The 20,651-nt window shown below is 63.6% G+C and overlaps 1 protein-coding gene across 1 annotated transcript; it reads right to left on the reverse strand.

Moving 5' to 3' along the window:
* Positions 1-1,014: 1,014 nt before the first annotated feature.
* MPP2 (MAGUK p55 scaffold protein 2) lies at positions 1,015-6,857 on the reverse strand (the record flags this gene model as incomplete). Its single annotated transcript, XM_083877673.1, has 11 exons — positions 1,015-1,191; positions 1,373-1,501; positions 1,590-1,792; positions 2,069-2,230; positions 2,344-2,412; positions 2,877-2,982; positions 3,463-3,594; positions 5,029-5,256; positions 5,659-5,811; positions 5,988-6,146; positions 6,741-6,857. 11 exons carry the CDS (start codon positions 6,855-6,857, stop codon positions 1,015-1,017), a joined length of 1,635 nt encoding a protein of 544 aa, XP_083733799.1.
* Positions 6,858-20,651: the final 13,794 nt, after the last annotated feature.

The raw sequence follows: 20,651 nt of genomic DNA on the forward strand, positions 1-20,651 counted from the left end.
GACAGGGCACAGGATGGACAGGACACAGCACAGACACAGCAGGGACAGGGGACAGCAGGGACAGGGCACCCTACAGCACCCCGTGGCACCCCAGAGGATCCTGTCACATCCTCTGATGTCACCCCACAGCCGTGGCACCCCATGGCACCCCCCTTGCACACCCACAAACCCCCTTGCACACCCACAAACCCCTTTGCACATGCGCACACACCCCCTTGCACACCCACAGCCCCCCCCACTGCCTGCAGCGCTGCTGACCCCTCCCACCGTGCGTGTGCAAGGTGACACAGGTGTGACACAGGTGTGACACAGGTGACACACAGGTGACACCAGCCCCCCCTCGCGTTCACCACAAAGGGACAAACCCGTTTTTCTCTCCTTTAATAAAATTCACAGCAAAGTACCAAAAAGGAGGAAATGGGGGCAGGGGCCGGGGGGGACACGGGGCAGGGGGGACACGGGGTGGGGACACACCCTGCACCCCCCAGTGTCCCCCCTGTCCCTTGGGGACACCCCCTGTCCCCACCCCAGACCCCACCCCAGCCACATCCCCCCACTGGGTTAATTACAAGGTTAATTAGGGGTTAATTACAGGGGTTATTGCTACCCGGGAAGGGGCGACAGGGGACACAAGGGACACTGAGGGACCCCCACCCTGGGGAGGGGAAAAGGGGGTCCCCAGAGTGGGGGGGTTGTGACCTGGGAGGGGACAAAGAGGGGACCCCCCCCAAAATCCCACACTCCCCATCCCCAATCCTGGGGGTCCCCACCTGGGGCTGGGGGGGTCCCCCAAGTTCTGGCAGTGACTCTGCTGAGTGGGGGCTGCTCCCCCCTGGCTGCTCCCACCCCTCCCCAAATCTGGGGGGCACAGAGAGGCCTGGGGGGCTCTGCAGGGACCCCTCACCCCAATGGGGCTGAGCACAACCAGCTCATCACACCTCAGGGTGAGACACGACCCCCCTCAGCCCCCCTGGGTGGGTTTTTGGGGGGCTCGAGGGGAGAATTTGGGGGTCCCTAATAGACCCAGGTGACGGGGACCCACTGGGGCTGCAGGCGCAGGAGCTCCATGGCCTCCCGCAGGCGCCCGAAGGTTCTCTCCAGGTCGTCGTTGGTCAGGCTCAGGTCGAAGTAGTGCCCGTAGCCGCGCTGGATGCGGCTGCTCTCCTCCACCGTGCGCTGGGCGTCGGCCTCCTGCGGCCCAAAGCGTGCCTCAGTTTCCCCTTCACCCCCACCTGCCTCAGTTTCCCCTTCACCCCCACCTGCCTCAGTTTCCCTTTCACTCCCAGGAATGAGAGACACCCATCCTGAGCACTGTGTCCTCCTGCCCCCGCCCCAAACCTGCCTCAGTTTCCCCGTCCCCCCTGGCCCGCACCGTGAGCTGTTTGGTGGCCACGCCGCTCTCCAGGGCCGCCCTGTTCATGGCCCGCAGCCTCTCGGGCCCTGGCGCCTCGATAAAAACCACGTAGGGCACAAACTCCGCCGTCCTCAGCACCTTCACCGCCTGGAAAGGGGGACACAAAACTCATCCCCACCACCCCAGGGGTGACTCAGGGATGTCCCCTGTCCCCCTGGCCGTGTGTCCCCCAGACCTGCGGGTTGACGTCCAGGATGCACATCTTGCCCTGGTCCAGCACGGCTCGGATGGAGTCGATCCTGGTCCCGTAGAGGTTCCCCTCGTACTCGCCGTGCTCCAGGTACCGGCCCGCCTTGATGTCGGCCTCCATCTCGGCCCGGGACACGAAGCGATAGCCCTGCCCGTCCCGCTCGCTCTCCTTCGGCTTCCGAGAGGTGTCTGAGCCGGGGAGGGATGGGAGAGATCCTGGAGTGACCCAGAGTCAGGGGATGGGCACAGGGGATGGGGATGGGCACACACAGGGGACAGGGATGGGCACAGGGGACAGGGATGGTCACACACAGGGGACAGGGATGGGCACAGGGACAGGGACAATGATGGAGCACAGGGCTGGTGGCTCAGGGGACAGCGACACTCAGGGGACAGGGACAGGGACAAGGACAGGGACAGGGATGAGCACAGGGGACAGGGCCAGGGCCAGGGCCAGGAGCTCACAGGGGATGGTGGTGCCGTAACGAGCCTGGTCCGACATGATCAGCTTGTTCTTGAGGCTGCGGCGCCCCACGCCCTGAGCCCCGATCAGCACCAGCGTTTTCCGGCGGAACGGCGGCATCCGCGCCACCTCCTCGTAGATCAGCAGCTCGTGCCGGTCAAACTCTGGGCCAGGGACAGGGCTGGGATCTGTCCCCAGTGTCCCCAGGGTCCCCAGGGCACCCTGTCCCAGTGGGGGCCACCAGAGCCTCCTCAGGGTGTGGTTTGGGGTCACTCACCGGCGTTTTTTGTTGTCAGGTACATCATCCTCTTCTTCCTCTTCCCGCTGAGGCTCCCGCACAGGGCCCCTGAGGGGACAGGGCTGGATGGGCTGGGGACAGGGACAGGGATGGGGACAGGGATGGGGATGGGGACAGGGCTGGGGACAGGGACAGGGCTGGGGACAGGGCTGGGGACAGGGACAGGGCTGGGGACAGCGACAGGGCTGGGGACAGGGATGGGGACAGGGACAGGGCTGGGGACAGGGACAGGGACAGGGATGGGGATGGGGATGGGGATGGGGATGGGGACAGGGACAGGGATGGGGACAGGGACAGGGACATCACCCTGACACGGGAGCTGGGACAGGGCCATGGGGACATCACCCTGAGAACTGGGGACTTCCCGTGGGACAGCACCATGGGGACAAGGTCCTGAGGCCACGGGGACACTGTCACAGGGCACAGGGGACCCACCGTGCTTCCCCTGCCATGCCCTGCCCCGCCAAGCCCCATGTCCCCGAGGCCGGGCCGATGTCCCCATGTCCCCGTACCCGACGTGGGTGTCACCTCCCCGTCCCGTTTGACGAAGGCTTTGCGCTTCTCCTCCAGCAGCTGGCTGGGCACCAGCCCCGCACTGCCACCCTCCACATGGCACGCCTGGGGACACACACGGGGACACCCCTGGGCTCCAGAGACCCCTCTGAGCTCCAGAGACCCCTCTGACCCCACAGGGAACACCCCCAGCTCCGGGGACCCCCCCAGGTTCCAAAGGAATCTCCCCAGTTCCAGGGATTCTCCCAATTTCCAGGAACCCCTCAGCTCCAGGGACCCCCCAAATCCCAATAGAGGATCCAGGAAATCCCCCAATTCCCAGGTATCTCCCAGCCCACACAGGGACCCTCCCCTGCTCCAGGAATCCCCCCAATTCCCAAACATCCCCCCCTCAACTCCAAGGACACCCCCTGAGCTCCAGGGACCCCCCACCTCACAGGAATTATCCCAGGGACTCCTTGATCTCCCCCAGAACCTCCCAACCCCAACACCCCCTCCACCCCCTGACCCAGGATGGATCCAAAGAACCCCAAATCCCCCCCAGACCACCCCTCCAGACCCCCCCCCCCCCCATCCCCCACTGACCTGCCACCAGTTGGGGTCATCCTGGTTGACGATCTGCAGCAGGTCCCCGGCCATGAACTTGAGCCCGGCCTCCTTGCAGGGGATGAGGCTGTCGGTGGCCGGGTCGTAGTCGAAGTGACACTTGACAAACACCTTGGGGACACCCCGGGGGGGGATCAGCAGGGGAGCTCCACCTGTGTCACCCCCCGGTGCTTCAGTGTCACCCTGGGGACCCCTGTCACCCCTCTAGGAGCCCCCCGTGCCGGGCTGTCCCCCCCTGGCCCGGCTCAGCCAGCCCCGCAGGGTCCCCAGGCACAGGCAGAGAGCTCCGGCTGCTGCCACTGTCCCCCAGGCCACCAGCAGGGCCACCCCCAGGCACAGCCCCAGTGCCACCGACAGGCACAGCAGAGTCCCCAGGGCCGCCAGGGCCGCGCCCGCGATGGCACACATGGGGACAGGGAGGGGACAACACGGCACGGGGGGCACACGGGGCACGAGGGGACAGGGACAGCCCTGGAGGGGATGGGGACAGTCCTGGTGGGGACAGCCACACCCCTGGTGGGGACAGCCACAGCCCCGGCAGGGACAGCCCTGGCAGGGACAGCCCTGGAGGGGACAGCCACACCCCTGGGGGGACAGTGACAGCCCTGGAGGGGACAGTGACAGCCCTGGTGGGGACAGCCCTGGTGGGGACAGCCCTGGAGGGGACAGCCACACCCCTGGGGGGACAGTGACAGCCCTGGCGGGGACAGTGACAGCCCATGCGGGGACAGCGCTGCTTTGTCCCCTCGGAGACGGGGGTGGCTGGCACAGGGTGGGGAGGGCACAGCTGGGGACAGGGACAGGGACCGGCTGAGAGGGGGACACGAGGAGGGACACGGGAGGGGACATGGAGGAGGGGACACAGAGGGGGGACATGGGGGGGACATGGGGGGGACACAGAGGGGGACACGGGGGGGGACGCACCAGCCAAGGGACACACGGCAGGGACAGGGGGACGGCGGCTCGTGGGGCTCAGGGGACAACACAGGGGTGGGGACACGGGGCAGGGGGAGCTGTGGGCAGGGGGGTGAGGGCAGGATGCACTTTGGGATGCAGGATTGGGATGTGGGATGGGATACAGGGCGGGACACCGCTCGGGATGCAGGATTGGGATGCAGGATGGGATGTAAATTGGGATGAAAGGTTGGGATGCAGGGCTGAATGCAGGGTTGGATGCAGGGTTGGGTGCAGGGTGCAGGGTGGGATGTGGGGTGGGATACAGATTGGGATGCACATTGGGATACAGGTTGGGATGCAGGGTTGGGATGTGGGATGGGATACAGGGTTGGGATACAGGTGGGATACAGGGCAGGATGAGGGGTTGGGATGCAGGGTGGGATGCAAGGTTGGCATGTGGGATGGGATAGAGATTGGGACACAGCTCGGGATGCAGGGTTGGGATACACATTGGGATGCACATTGGGATGCAGGGTTGGGATACAGATTGGGATGCAGGGATGGGATACAGACTGGGATGCACATTGGGATGCAGAGCTGGATGCAGGTAGGACACAGGTGGGAGCCAGGGCGGGCCGGGGGCGGTACCTGGCGGGGCGGGTGCGGCTCCTGGTAGCTGGGCAGGATCTTGAGCACGACGCTGCCGCTGGCGTGGCGCAGACTGTCCTGCAGGGCCCGCGGGTCGCTGCCCACCTCGCGCCCGTTCACCTCCCGGATCACGTCCCCGACGTGCAGCAGCCCCTGCTGCGCCACCATCCCCCCGTGCAGGATGCGGGCGATCACCAGCTCCCCCCGCTCCACCCGGAATGTCACCCCCTGAGGGGACAGCCCTGCTCAGTGTCCGGCCGGGGACACTCCCAGAGCAGCCAGGGGCACCCGCCTGGTGTCCCCATGGACACCCTGGGGCACCCCACGGTACCCCACGGTACCCCAGAGACACCCCACGGCACCCCACAGCCACCCCACAGTGCCCCATGGGCACCCCATGGTATCCCACAGACACCCCCCGGCACCCCAAAATGCTCCCAGTCACCCCAAAAAGCCACCCAGAACCTCTCAATGCTCCCCAAAACTCTCCATCACCCCACTATGCCCCACAATGCTGCAACACCCCAACACTCTCCAACACCCCAAAAACCTCTCCCCATCACCCCAAAACCTCCCCCCATCACCCCCTGGCCCCCTCCACAGCCCCCCCAGCCCCCCGGTGGGGCTCACCAGGTTCTCCCCGGCCGCTTTCCGGATCCCCACCATCCGAACGGCGTCGGGGGGCGGCACCGGCTGCGGGCCCAGCGCCGCCCCCGGCCCGGGGCTGCCCGGGGGGGCCTCGTAACTCTTGGCGGCCACCGAGTCGTGGGTCTCCAGCAGGGACTGGGACACGGGGACAGAGGGGGATGTCACCCCTGTGCCACACAGACACACGTGTGTGACACCCCGAGTCGTGGGTCTCCAGCAGGGACTGCGACAGGGTGGGGACATGGGGGTCACCCCTGTGTCACACACCCCCCAAGCACGGGCACAGGCGGTGACAGAGGTGTCACACTCACCTGGAAGTGCGGCTCCCGCAGGATCCGGGCCAGCTCAGCCGCCGCCGCCTGCAGGTCGGGCCGGGCCGGCCGCCCGATGTCCCTGAGGATGTCCTGGACCAGCGCCAGGTTGTCCCCCCGCACCGCCTCCAGCTTCCGCTCCTCCAGCCGCTCGTGCGCCTGGGGGACACCGCGGGGACACCGCGGGGACAGCCCCGGGGACGGGGGGGTGAGGGTGGAGAGTCCCCTCCAAGGGATGGGGGGGTTTGGGATCCCCGGGGGGATTTGGGATCTCCAGAGGTTGAGGGGGATGAGAGACCCCCCGGAGGTGGAGGGGAGATATCAGGGACCTCAGGGGGGGGTTGGGATCCCCGGGGGGGTTTGGGATCTCCAGAGGGCGAGGGGGATGAGGGACCCCCCAGAGGTGGGACAGGGTGACAAAGAGCCCCTGGGGGGGATTGGGGACCCCTGGGGGGGATTGGGGACCCCCCAGAGGTGAGGGAGGATATGAGGGACCTCAGGGGGGATTTAGGGAAACTTGGAGGGGCCCAGGGGATTGGGGACCCCTCCCACAGGGGGTCTGGGACAACAGAACTCTTAGGGACCCTCAGGGAGTTTGGGGACCCCGCAGGGACAGAGGGGGGGATTAGGGACCCCCTGGGTGTGGGGACCCCACAAACACCGGGGTGTCCCTGTTCACACACCCGGGGGTGTCAATGAGGGGGGTCACCCGGGGGGTCACCCTGGGGTGCCCGGGGGGGGGTCCCGCCCTACCTTGGCCAGGGAACGCACGATGGGGCTCTCCATGATCCCCCGGAGGAAAATGAGGTCGAGGTCGGCGACCCCCGGGGAGCCCGGGAGACCCATCAGGTTGTCCAGGACCTGCTGCATGGCTGGGGGGACACGGGGGGACAGGAGGGGACAGGGACAGGGACACGGGGGGGGACACAGAGAGAGGGAGGAGCGACAAGGAGGGTGAAAGGGCAGCCAGGGGGGTGCTCATGTCCCCCCCACTCCTGTCACTGTCACTGTCCCTGTCACTGTCACTGTCACTGCCACCTTTCCCCCCCCATTACAAGCCTCGGGGTCCTGTGTGAGCATGGAAATGTCCCCTGGCGACAGACCCCCCCCCCCAAATTGTCACCGGGGAGCGACAAATCCCCCCCGGGAGTGACAAATCCCCCAGGGGGCGGCACAACGGGAGGGGGGGATGCAATGGGGAGGGGGGGGATCAGACCAGGGGAGGGGGTGATGCAATGGGGGATTCGATGCAATTTTTTGGGGAGGGAGGGGGGGCCTCATCCGGGCCCGCGGGGGCGGGAGCGGCGGCTGCGCTGTCCCCAATTGTGCTGGCCTGTCCCCAATGGCGCTGTCCCCAATGGCGATGGAGCCGGGGGGGGACAGGGGGGGTTCATCCATCACCCCCTCCCCAAATCCAGGGGTGTCCCAGCACCACCCAACCCCCCCAGCCCCATTTCCCTCCCCCCCGGCTCATCCCCCGCCCCGCAGCGCCCCCGGACCGGCATCACCATCACCCCCCCCCCCCCTTGCAGGGGTCGCCCCCTCCCCTCGCAGCCCCCGGGGGCGGTACCTGGGGGGTCTCGGGGGGGAGACCCGGGCCCGGGGCTGGTCATGGCCGCGCCTCCCCCGGCCCAGATCCGGGTACCGCCGGGTCCCCCCCGAGCCCCGGGCCTTGCACACGCGTGTGCACCGGGAGCTTTGCACGCCCGGCCCGGGGGAAGGGGCTTGGGGAGGGGGAAAGAAGGGGGGGGGGGGGGGGGGCCGCGACTCTCGTGCACGCGCATCTCCCCCCGTGCACGCGCACATCAGCGCACGGACACGCGCATCTCCCCCCCAAACACCCTGTGCGCGCCCCCGCTGACACACACGCGTGCAAGACATCCCCCACCCCGTGCCCAGCTCACCCAGCGCGTTTTGCACGCCCGCCCTTTGCACGCGCGCCCTTTGCACGCCCGCCCCTCTGGCGGGTGGGATCCCCCCCAAACCCCCCCTGGCGTGGGGAGGGGGCTCGGCCCCTTTAAGGGGGCGGTGGGAGGAGAGCGCGGATTTAAAGGGGCCGCGCACGCACACGCGGGCACGCGCACACGCGCACACGCGCACGGGCACGCGCATTTGGGTGTCCATCCATCCATCGCCCACCCCTCCGCTCAGGAGAGACCCCCACCCCATCCCCGCTGCACACGCGCGTGCCCGGCCCGGGCGTGCCCCTTGCACACTCACCCGTGAGCGAGCCCGGGGCCGGCATCGCGCCCGAGCGGCGGGACACGCGCGACTGGCACCGGCCGGACGGGGACAGCGACAGGGACAGGGGACAGCGACAGGGGCGTGTCCACAGTGTCCCCAGTGCCAGCACCACCAGTGTCCCCAGCATGGCCATTCAGTGTCCCCAGTGTCCCCCAGTGTCCCCAGTGTCCCCCAGTGTCCCCTCCTGTCCCCCGGTGTCCCCCCAGTGTGTCCCCAGTGTCCCCCCCAGTGTGTCCCCAGTGTCCCCAGTGTCCCCCCCAGTGTCCCCAGTGTCCCCCAGTGTCCCCTCCTGTCCCCCAGTGTCCCCCAGTGTCCCCTCCTGTCCCCCAGTGTCCCCCCCAGTGTGTCCCCAGTGTCCCCAGTGTCCCCCCCAGTGTCCCCAGTGTCCCCCCCAGTGTCCCCCCAGTGTCCCCAGTGTCCCCCCAGTGTCCCCAGTGTCCCCCCAGTGTCCCCCAGTGTCCCCAGTGTCCCCAGTGTCCCCAGTGTCCCCAGGGGTGGGAGGTGCCCAGGGCGCTCTTTGGGCTCCCAATTCCACACCAGGGCGGGGAGGGGGAATTAAATCTCGGATTGGAGGTGGAAATGTCTGCGATGGGGGGTGGGGGCTGGGGGGAACGGGAATGGGAATGGGAAAGGGAATGGGAACAGGACTGGAGGGTGCACACACACATGGACACACATGGAGACACACGGACACACACCTGGACACGTCTGGACACACGGACAGGCATACGGACACACCACGGACACACATGGACACACAGACAGATACAGGGACACACAGACAGACACACACATGGTCACACACACACACGGACACACAGACACACAGACAGACACACGGACACACACACATGGATGCACAGACACACACAGGCACACACACACGGACACACATGGTCCCACACGAACACACACAGGGACACACACATGGACACATGGGAACACACACAGACACACAAAGGGACACACAGACAGACACATGCAGACACACACACGGGCACACGGACACACACACAGGGACACACCTGGACACACAGACAGACACAAACATGGACACACCACAGACACACAGACACACACATGCACACACACAGACACACACACACACACGCACACACGGACACACAGACACACACACATGGACACACACACACGGACACACGGACACACAGACACACATGGACACACACACACATGGTCACACACGGTCCCACACGCCCCCCACCCCGCACACACCCCCGGTGCCCGCAGGGCCGGCCGTGCCATCCCGTCTCCCTCTGCCAGAACTGCCACGGTGCCACCAGCCCCGCCTGTCCCTGCGCCGCCCCGGCCGTGTCCCCGAGTGACCCCGGCCCGCCTCTCTCGCCTTTCCCAGGCCAGGGCGGTGCCCGGGAGGGGACAGAGGGGACACAGCCGGGCCCTGGTGCCACCGTGCACAGCCACTGTCACCGCTGATCCCGGCGATGCTGCGGGACAGGGAAGGACCCCCGGGGGTCCCCACGCTGTCCTCGCCCGCCCCGGGATGTCCCAGAGCTCACAGACCCCGCGGTTGTGTAAGAGACGGGGATGGGGCGCCCCCAAAACCGTGAGAACCGCGGGCGGGCCCCGCAGGCGCTCCCGGCGTGCCTCAGTTTCCCTGGGAGGGCGGATGGAGTGTCCCCCTCCCCTGTCGGGGTGTGCACACACACGCGTGTGCAAACGTGTCTGAGCGTGCAAAGGCACACCCACGACCCCATGGGGACCCCGAGGCTGCAGAAAGGACCCCCAGTGTCCCCCTGTCCCCCCATCCAGGCCACCGCCCCCCCAGCCCCCTCCCCGCCCCCGCCTGGCCCCGCGCCCCCCCTTCCCCACCGCGGCCCCTCTCCCCTCTCTCGGCCCGGCCTTTTCCCTTCCAGCTCCCCGTTTGAAGTTATTTTTTCCACAGCTCCTGCCAAGAGCCGCTAATGAGAAACAAACGGGCTCCTCCGGCCGCGGCTGCTGCCGGCCCACACACCTCCGGCCCCGGGGCCGGGCTGCAGCTCCCGGTGTCCCCCTGGCCCCGGGGCCGGGCTGCAGCTCCCGGTGTCCCCCTGGCCCCGGCCTGGGCACCTGTGGCCTCCCCATCTGGCCCCGGTTCCGGGCACTGAGTCCTGCCCGGCTGGTATCACTGTCCTGGCTGTCAGCGCCGTGCCTGGGGGTCTCCATCCTCCCTGCTGGTGACATCCCTGGGCACCTCCTGGTGACATCCCTGGGCATCTCCATCCACCCCTGTGCCACCACCCCTGGGCATCTCTGTCCTGCCCATGTGCCACCATCCCTGGCCATCTCATCCTGTCCATGTGTCACTGTCCCTGGACATCTCTGTCCTTGTCCATGTGCCACTCCTGGCCATCTCCTCCTCTCCTCTTGTCACCATCCCAGGTCATTTCCATCCTGCCGCCCCTCTGGGGTCCCCACCCCTCTGCAGGGCAGGGCCGGGCCGAGGTGCCACCAGCCCGGGCTCCCCTCTGTGTCCCCTCCTCCCGGGTGTCCCCTCCTCCCGGTGTCCCAGGCGGGTTTCCGGGCGGTGCCGGGCCTGGGGAGGTGTCCGGGAGTCCCGGGGCCTCAGCCAAGCCCGAGCTGCTCCAGTTGGCCCCGGCCCGGCCCCCCTTATCGCCCGCTCACATTTTCCACCGAGCCGTGTTTGTGTTCGGGAGGAGCGCGGGGGGAGGGCAGGGACCCCCCGGGTCCCACCGCGGGGAGGGGGAAAAGGGGTCGGGGAGGTGGGATGGGAGAGGGAACCCGGCTGGGAAAGGGGGATGGATGGGGGGACTGGTACCGGGGGTGGGAGCAGTGCCCGGGGTGGGAGCAGGATCAGGGTGAGCTCAGGCCCTGGAGATGAGCAGCACCCAGGGGTGGGGACATCACCCGGGCTCAGAGGAGCAGCCGGGCTGTGGGAACAGCACCTGGAATTAGTGACGAGAGCGGTACCTGGGGCTGGGAACGATGCCAGGGACGGGCCCAGCAACAGCCAGGGATGGAAATCCCGGAGCCGGCACTGACCATCCCCTCATCCCACCCGCGAAGCTCCAGGGAAAACCCCGGCTCAGGAGACGCCCCCTCCTCATTCTCAGGCCGTGGGGACCAAACCCGGGGCCGGGCCGGTTCCTCGAGCGAGAGCGGCGGGGCCAGGGGGAGTCCCCGGGCCGGATCCTCGCCCTCCTCCTTCCTCGAAGGAGCGGCCGCTGCCGCTGCCAGGGTGACGCTGGGGCTGGGCCGCTTTTCTCTCTCCTCTCCAGAGCTCCTGTCCCGCTCCTGTCCCGCTCCGGACCGTCCCCGGCCCCGCCGGCGCTTCCTGCGGGGGCGGAGGAATTTGGCTCCGGGCCGGGGGATGGAGCCGGACAGAGCCGGGAGAGCGGCCACCGGGGCCGGCGGGGCTTTTACCGGGGCCGGGGATGGCCCAGGGGACACCGGGACCCGCCCAAGGGACACCGGGACCCGCCCAGGGGACACTGGGACTGGCACCCGGCCCAGGGGGACACCGCAGCCACGGCGGCACCAGGAGGGGTCCCTGGGGGTCTGTCCCTGAGAGCACACGGTGACACGGGCGTGGGGCACTGCACAGGGGTCACACACAGGGGTCACACACCTTTGCACACTCAGGGGTCACACACAGGGGTCACACACAGCTCTGCACACTCAGGGGTCACACACACCTGGCACACTCAGGGGTCACACTCAGGGGTCACACACACCTGGCACACTCAGGGGTCACACCCAAGGGGCTGCACCCGAGCTGGGGCAGGGGTGGAGAGGAGTGGGAAAGGCAGAGGAATGGGGGGAGAGACAAATAAAGAGTGTAAAGTGGTGTGAAGATGGGTGTGTGATGGGGTGGGTGAGGAGAGGGATGGAGGGATGGATGGAAAGACAGATGACAGTCCCCTGTTGGTGGCACTGTCCCCTCTCTGCCGGTGTCACTGTCCCACCCCTGTCCATGGCACTGTCCCCACCTCTGCTGGTGTCACTGTTCCCCCCTTTTTGGTGTCACTGTCCCCTCCCAACCCCTGCTGGTGTCACTGTCCCCCCGCTGTCGGTGTCACTGTTCTCCCCCGCTGGTGTCACTGTCCCCACCCCTGCCCTACTGGTGTCACTGTCCCATCTCTGTTGGTGTCACTGTCCCCCCCCTGTTGTTGTCGCTGTCCCACCCCTGCCTGGTGTCACTGTCCCCCCCCGTCGGTGTCACTGTCCCCCCCCCGTCCTGTCCCCAGCCCTGTCCCCTCCCACCCCCTCAGGGACCTGCCCAGGTGGGTGGTCTCCGTTCTGACCCCGCCGGGGGTGCTCAGGGCGGGGTCCCATCCCTTGGGGACCCCCCCAAACCCCCCCAAACCCCCATCCCGCCCCCTCAAACTCCCCCAAACCCCCCCAAACCCCCATCCCGCCCCCCCAGGGCCCCCCTCCCTCTGCCGACGTGGAGGCCGCGCCGGGGACGTGTCAGGGCTGGGGAGGGAGCCAAGGGCATCCTGAGCCCGCCCCAAATTTCGGCCTGGGGGGGCCCAGCCAAGGGAGGAGGCGGCGGCCAGGACGTGTCCGGCCCCCTGCTGTCGCTGTCGCTGTCCCCGTTTGGGGGGGGACACGGTGGGGTGGTGGGGACCCCCCCCATTTCTGCCTCTCCTGGGATCACAGTGGGGTCCCCAGCCCCGCCGTGCCTCAGTTTCCCCTCACACGTCTGCAGGGACAGGCGGGGGGGTGGATAGTTTTATTTCTTTTTTTTTTTTTTTTTTTTTTTCTTTTTTTTTTTTTTTGGAGGAGAAAAACTTTTAAAGTTGTTTTGGCTTCGCCCCAATTTCAGCCCTTTGAAAACCTTTTGTTGCGGCGTGGCCACGCCCACTCCCCTAAGGCCACGCCCCCCACAGGCCACGCCCATAAACAACCACGCCCATTTCCCCAATTTTCTGCCCCTCCCCGCCCCTTTCCAGCCCTTTCCAGCCCTTTCCCCCCCCCGCTCTATTTCCACGACGGCCCCGTCCCGCTGCCAAAGGGACGTGGCGGGGACGGGGGGGACACCCCGGGGACGGGGGGACACTGTGGGGACGGGGGGACATTGTGGGGATGGGGGGGACACCCCGGGGACGGGGGGACATTGTGGGGATGGGGGGACACCGAGGGGATGGGAGGGGACACAATGGGGACGGGGGGGACATAGAAAGGATGAGGGGACTCCCATCAGAAATGGGAACCCCGTGGAAATGGGGGACACTGTGGGGTTTGGGGGACACTGCAGGAACGGGGGGACATCCCATGGGGAATGGGGGGACACCCCCGTGGGGTAACCGGGACATCCTTTGGGGGATCCCCTGGGGCTGGGGGGGGGGACACAGGGACACCCCCGGGCTGTGAGGGGACAGGGAAACCCCCCCGCCCCCGGGCAGGGAACTGGGACGGACTGGGATGGACTGGGGGGGCCGGAGGAAGGTGCTGACGTGGGGCCGGGGGGAGGAGGAGGAGGAGGAGGAGGAGGAGGAGGAGGAAGGGCTGGAGCTGCTGGAGCTGCTGCTGGGCCGAGCTCCAGGGGGGAGGCCTGGGGGGGGGGCTCAGGGGGGCTCAGGGGGCTCCCCCTGCCCGGCCCCAGCCCTTCCTTTGGGGTGGGGGATGCTGAGTCTGCAGTGGGGTCAGGACCCCCACCCAGGGACACAAAACACCCAAATACCCCAATCCCTGAGCCCATTAACCCAAATACCCCAATCCCAAACACCCAAATACCCCAATCCAAAACACCCAAATACCCCAATCCAAAACCCCCAAATACCCCAATCCACGGCCCCACTGACCCAAATGCCCAAATACAACCCAGACCACCCAAATACCCCAAACACCCCAAATACCCTGAATACCCCAAACACCCCCAATACCCCAAACACCCCAAACACCCTGAATACCCCAAACACCCCAAATACCCCAAATAATACCCCAAACACCCCAATCCAAGCACTCCAACCACCACCAGACCCCCCCAAACCCACGACTTTTGGTGTGAACTTGTTGCCAGATGAACCTTTTGGGATTCCAAAGGACACCCCACACTTCTGCCCCCCCCTCCCCCCCCCAAAAAAACCCCACCAAACCTCCTGGGCAGTTTTGGGGTTTTCCATCCCCTCGCACTGAGATTTTGGGGGTTTTTGGCCCCCCCAGCCCCCGGGGGTACCGGCAGAGCCACGTGGCACCGGAGGCTCGGTCCCCGGCGGGCCCCGGGCCAGGCACGGCCGATGAGCTCAGCGGGATGGCCCGGCCAGGCCCCGCAGCGGCCGCAGGGCGAGCGGGGAGCGCGGCTTCCCATGGCCGTGTCCGTGTCTGTGCCGGCTGTGCCTGTGTCTGTGTCTGCCTGTGCCTGTCCTGTCCCCATCCCTGTGCTCCTCCTGTGCCTGTCCCTGTGTCTGTCCTGTCCCCATCCCTGTCCCTGCCGTGTCTGTGCACATCCCTGTGCCTGTCCCTGTGTCTGTCCCTGTTCTGTCCCTGTGTCTGTCCCTGTCCTGTTCCTGTGCCCATCCTTGCCTGTCCCTGTGCCTGTCCCCATCCCCGTCCTGTGCCTGTGCCTGCGCCGGCTGTATCTGTGCGAGTCCCTGTCCTGTCCCCATCCCTGCGCCCCCTCCTGTGCCTGTCCCTGTCCCTGTGTTTGTCCCTGTCCTGTGCCTGTGCCAGCTGTGTCTCTGCCGGCTGTGTCTGTGCATATCCCTGTCCTGTCCTCATCCCTGTGCCCCTCCTGTGCCTGTGCCTGTCCCTGTGTCTGTCCCTGTCCCCGTCCTGTGCCTGTGCTGGCTGTGTCTGTGCGAGTTCCTGTGTCTGTCCCTGTGTCTGTGCCCATCCCTGTCCTGTCCCTGTGCCTGTCCCTGTCCCATTCCTATCCCCATCCTGTGTCTATCCTGTGTCTGTCCCTGTCCCTGTCCTTGTCCCTGCCCCCATCCCTGTCTCCCTCCTGTCCCTGTCTCCACCTCTGTGCCCGTCCTGTCCCTGTCCCCGTCCCTGTCCCATTCCTGTGCCCCTCCTGTGCCTGTCCTGTGTCTGTCCCTGTCTCTGTCCCCCTCCTGTCCTCATCTCTGTCCCTGTCCCTGCTGTGTCTGTGCACATCCCTGTCCCTGTCCCTGTCCCTGTCCCTGTCCCTGTCCTTGTCCCTGTCCCGTTCCTGTCCCGTTCCTGTCCCGTTCCTGTCCCCATCCTGTGCTTGTCCCCAGCCTGTCCCCCTCCTGTGTCTGTCCACACCCTTGTCCCCCTCCTGTCCCCATCCCTGTCCTCATCCCTGTCCCCCTCCTGTGCCCGTCCCTGTCCCCATCCCCGTCCCCGGCCCCACAAGGAATGAGCACAGCAGAGCCCTGGGAGGTTTTCCCCGGGGAGTTTTGGGGTGTTTGGGGCACCCCCAGACCCCCCAGTCCCATCTCCCCCTCCCCGGGCTGTCCCCGAATTCTTCAATGAATTCTTCAATGAAACTGAGCAGGAGAAGGAAAAAAAATAACAACCAAAAAAAACCCAACCAAGAAACCCAAAAATCAACAACAAAAAAAAAAAAAGCAGTCGGGAACGGAAAATGTTCGGCGTGGAGCTCGTCCCTCAGAGTTTCCATCCCAGACTGAGAGGCCTGGGCTGGGCTGGGCGGCTGCTCCCGGCCTGGGACCCCTCCAGAGCCCCCCAAAAACTGCCCCCATCAACCCCCAGCCCTGCCCCAGACCCTGCCCTGGGCTCAGGGGGTGCAGATTGGGGGGATGAGACCCCCAAAAAGGTCCCAGCCCTGTGTTTTGGGGGGTGCAGATGGGGGGAGACCCCAGGAGGGTCCCAACTCTGGATGTGGGAGGAATTTGAGGGTGCAGAGAAGGAAATGAGCCCCCCAGGAGGGTCCCAGCCCTGGGTTGGGGGTGCAGACAAGGGATTACCCCCAACCCTAAATGTAGGAGGAATTTTGGGGTCTAGAGAAGGAAGTTAACCCTCCAGAGGGGTCCCAGCTCTAGATGTGGGAGGAATTTGGGGGTGAAATGAGCCCCCAGGAGGGTCCCAGACCTGGTTAGAGGGTGCAGATGGAGGGTGACCCCCAACCCTGGATGTGGGAGGAAATTTGGGGTCTAGAGAAGGAAATGAGCCCCCCAGGAGGGTCCCAGCCCTGGGTTGGGGGTGCAGACGGGGGGTGACCCCCAGCCCTAAATGTGGGGGGAATTTGGGGGTCCAGAGAAGGAAATGAGCCCCCCAGGAGGGTCCCAGCTCTGGGTAGGGGCTGCAGATGGGGAGTGACCCCCAACCCTAAATGTGGGAGGAATTTGGGGGTGAAATGAGCCCCCAGGAGGGTCCCAGACCTGGATGTGGGAGGAATTTGGGGGTCTAGAGAAGAAAATGACCCCCCAGGGTGATCCCACCCCTGAGAAAAGATCCCACCCCAACTCCCCCTCCCCTTCCACCCACCCCTGCACAAAAACACCCCCAGACCAGCACAAACCCCCTCCTCAATCCATGGGGGGGTCCCCTGGACTAAGAACGACCACCCACCCCTTCCAACCCCCCCGGAACCATCTCTACCCCCAGGGCGAGGCGAGGGCGGCCTTGGCATCCCGGAGACCAAATTTAAAAAGCAATTTTCCCTGGAAATAGCCGGGGAGTCGCGACCGTGATTACGGGGTTGTGCCCTCGGGGCCACCAGGAATAGCCGGGGCGGTGCCAGGCTGCGGCCGCCACGGGGGAAACTGAGGCACGGCCTCGCCCACCGCGGCCCCGGAGGGAGAGGAGGGTGACAAGTGGAGGGAGGGATTGGGATTTGGGGGGAAATCGACCCTAAAAGGGGGTTTTGGGGGGAAAAATGCGGGGTTTTTGGGGGTTTGGGTTGTTTGGGGTATTTTGGGTGTTTGGGGTGTTTTGGGTTGTTTGGGGTATTTTGGGTGTTTGGGGGACTCTGCTCTCTGTGGGGTGACAAGGAAGGATCAGGATTTTGGGGAAATCGCCCCTAAAAGGGGTTTTGGGTGGGATTTTTGGGGACTCTGCTCTCTGTGGGGTGACAAGTGTAGGGAGAGATTGAGATTTTGGGGGAAAATCGCGCCTAAAAGGGTTTTTTTTGGGGAAAAAATGCAGTTTTTTTGGTGTTTGGGGTGTTTGGGGTATTTTGGGTATTTGGGGTGTTTTGGGTATTCTGCTCTCTGTGCGGTGACAAGTGTAGGGAAGGATCAGGATTTAGGGAAAATCGCCCCTAAAAAAGATTTTTTAGTGTTTTTTTGGGGGGAACACCGCCTTTTTTGGGGGACTCTGCTCTCTGTGGGGTGACAAGTGTAGGGAAGGATGGGGATCTTGGGGAAATCGCCCCTAAAAGGGGCTTTTTTAGTGGGAACGCCGCATTTTTTTGCGGGGACTCTGCTTTCTATGGGGTGACAAGTGTAGGGAAGGATCAGGATTTAGGGAAACCCCCCCTAAAAGGGTTTTTTAGTGCTTTTTTGGGGGAAAAACCACCTTTTTTTGGGAACTCTGCTCTCAGTGGGGTCACCAATATGTGATGGGAGGACACACCCCGATGGGGAGGGGGCGATTTTGGGTTGGGGGGACACAGGAGCAGCTCCTGGAGCTGCCGAGGGAAGCAGAGAGAGAAAAAGGGGGAGAAAAAGAGAGAGAAAAGGGAATTAATCCGATCCATGTGTCCGGCCTGCCGGGGGGAGTTAACTCGCTCCAGATGCTGCGTCTGCTCCGCTCCAACTCCTCGGCAAACAAACCCCAAAAACCCCATTTTTGGGTGGTTTTTACCCCAAAAAATTTTTTTTGGGGGGTTGCACCTCTTTATTCTCACCCCCCACTCTTGGGGCGACCCTCGGCCTGGTGGTGGATGGAGGATTTTTGGGTCACCCCATAAATTTTTTGGGCATTCCCCAAACTTTTTAGCCTGATGGCAGATTTTATTTTATTTTATTTTATTTTATTTTATTTTATTTTATTTTATTTTATTTTATATATTTGGGGAAGAGGATCCCCAATTTTTTTGGGGTGTCCCCCAAGTGCTTTTGGGGTAACCCTGATATTTTTTTAATTCTCCCCCACTCTGGCCACACGCCCAGTTTGCACCAGTAAAAACCAGTCTGGGACACGCAGAAAAGGCTCTGGGATTCCCCCAAAAATTTTTTTTTGGGGGGGTTAATGTGACACCCCAATCCCCAACACCCCCCAGGAGTTCAGGAAGGTCCTGGGTGGGTTTTCCCCCTTCCCAAACACCCCAAAAATCCTGCAGGATCCCAGGCCTGTGCTCAGTGTCTCCCGTTCTGCTTCCGAGGATTTTAACGACTTTTCCAGCCTGGTTTTTTTTTTTTTTTTTTTCATTTTCTCCTTCTTTATTATTTTTTTTTTTTTTTACTTCTCTCCTTATTCAAAGTGGGAATTCTTCCCTTTTTCCCAGCCCCCAACCCCTTGTCCTGCATTCCTGGGGCGGGCGGCCGAGGCTTGATGAGGTGGCATCATCCCCTCCTTTTTTTTTTTTTTATTTTATATTCTCCTCCCTCTCCATATATATGTAAAAAAAAAAAAAAGGAGAAAAAAGTAAAAAAAAAGTAAAAAAAAAAACCACCCAAGCCCGATGACATTCTTTTCTTTTCTGTCATGCTGCAAAAATTAAAGACACATCTTCAGGCTGGAGCCAGGCCAGGGCTCCTCGAGTCGCCGGGGCAGGATTTGGAGGAGGCCGAGACTGCAACGTGTCTTGGATGCCTGGAAAGAGGATTGGGGGATGGATACGGGGCTGGGGGCTGGATCTGGGGCTGGGGAGTGGATTTGGGGCTGGTTATGGGGTTGGATCTGGGGCTGGGGCTGGAGAATGGATTTGGGGCTGGAGAATAGATATGGGGTTGGGGAATGGATATGGGGCTGGGGAATGGATACAGGGCTGGGGAGTGGATTTGGGGTGGGGGAATGGATATGAGGCTGAGGAATGGATATGGGGCTGGATATGGGGCTGGGGAATGGATACGGGGATGGGTATGGGGCTGGGGGATGGATTTGGGGCTGGGGGGTGGATTTGGGGCTGGGGAATGGATATGGGGCTGGATATGGGGCTGGGGAATGGATATGGGGATGGGGGGTGGATTTGGGGCTGGATATGGGGCTGGGGGATGGATTTGGGGCTGGGGGATGGATACGGGGTTGGGGGCTGGATTTGGGGCTGGGGAATGGATTTGGGGCTGGATATGGGGACAGGGCTGGGGACAGGGCTGTGACACCGGCGTGGCCCCACAGACATTTGTGGGCACACGAGTGACCCCCACCCCTCCTCCAATACATTTTATTTCATATTTAAATGCAATGACAGGATAAAACGGTGGCAGAAATGGGACGGGAGGGGTTGTGTGTCCCCCCACCCCGTTATTTCATTGTTAAATTCCACGGATTTGGTGTTTTTTTCCTGAAGGAAAATCAAGAAATGCCCTGGTGGGAACTCCTGCCTCGACAAGGGACTGTTCTCCCAGTGCTCCCAGTATTCCCAGTTTTCCCAGTTTTCCCAGTTTTCCCAGTATTCCCAGTTCTCCCAGTAACCCGGTGAAACTCCAAGCCCTCCGTACCCTGGTGATGGGGATGAGTGGAGGTGTGAAGGCTGAGCCCAGTGCTCCCAGTGTTCCCAGTGCTCCCAGTGCTCCTTTGAAACCCCAGCACAATGGGATGGGGGACAAATGGTGTTCCCAGTATTCCCAGTGCTCCCAGTATTCCCAGTGCTCCCAGTATTCCCAGTATTGCACTGAGCTTTTAAGCTCTCAGCACAGTGACAGTGGGGACAAACTGAGTGCTCCCAGTGCTCCCAGTGCTCCCAGTATTCCCAATATTCCAACGAGCTTTCAAACCCCCAGCACAATGGGGTGGGGGAACATATAGTGCCCCCACTATTCCCAGTATTCCCAGTATCCCCCTGACCCCTCAAGCTCTCAGCCCAGTGACAGTGGGGACAAACTGAGCACTCCCAGTGCTCCCAGTGCTCCCAGTTCTCCAATGAGCTTTCAAATCCCCAGCACAGTGGAATAGGGACAAATGGTGTTCCCAGTATTCCCAGTATATTCCCAGTTCCCCCTGAGCCCTCAAGCTCTTAGCATAGTGACAGTGGGGACAAACAGCACTCCCCGTGCACCCAGTATTCCCAGTGTTCCCAGTGTTCCCAGTATTCCCAGCATTCCAATCAGCTTTCAAACCCCCAGCACAACGGGATGGGGGACAAATGGTGCTCCCAGTATTCCCAGTGCTCCCAGTGTTCCCACTATTCCCAGTATTCCCACTATTCCCAGTATTCCCAGTATTGCACTGGGCTTTTAAGTTCTCAGCACAGTGACACTGGGGACAAACTGAGTGCTCCCAGTTCTCCCAGTGCTCCCAGTGCTCCCAGTATTCCCAGTGCTCCCAGTGCTCCCAATGCTCCCAGAATTCCCAGTATTCCCAGTATCCCCCTGACCCCTCAAGCTCCAAGCACAGTGACAGTGG

This window comes from Zosterops lateralis (assembly GCF_965231275.1).
Source record: "Zosterops lateralis genome assembly, chromosome: 24".
NCBI classification, from domain to species: Eukaryota; Metazoa; Chordata; class Aves; order Passeriformes; family Zosteropidae; genus Zosterops; species Zosterops lateralis.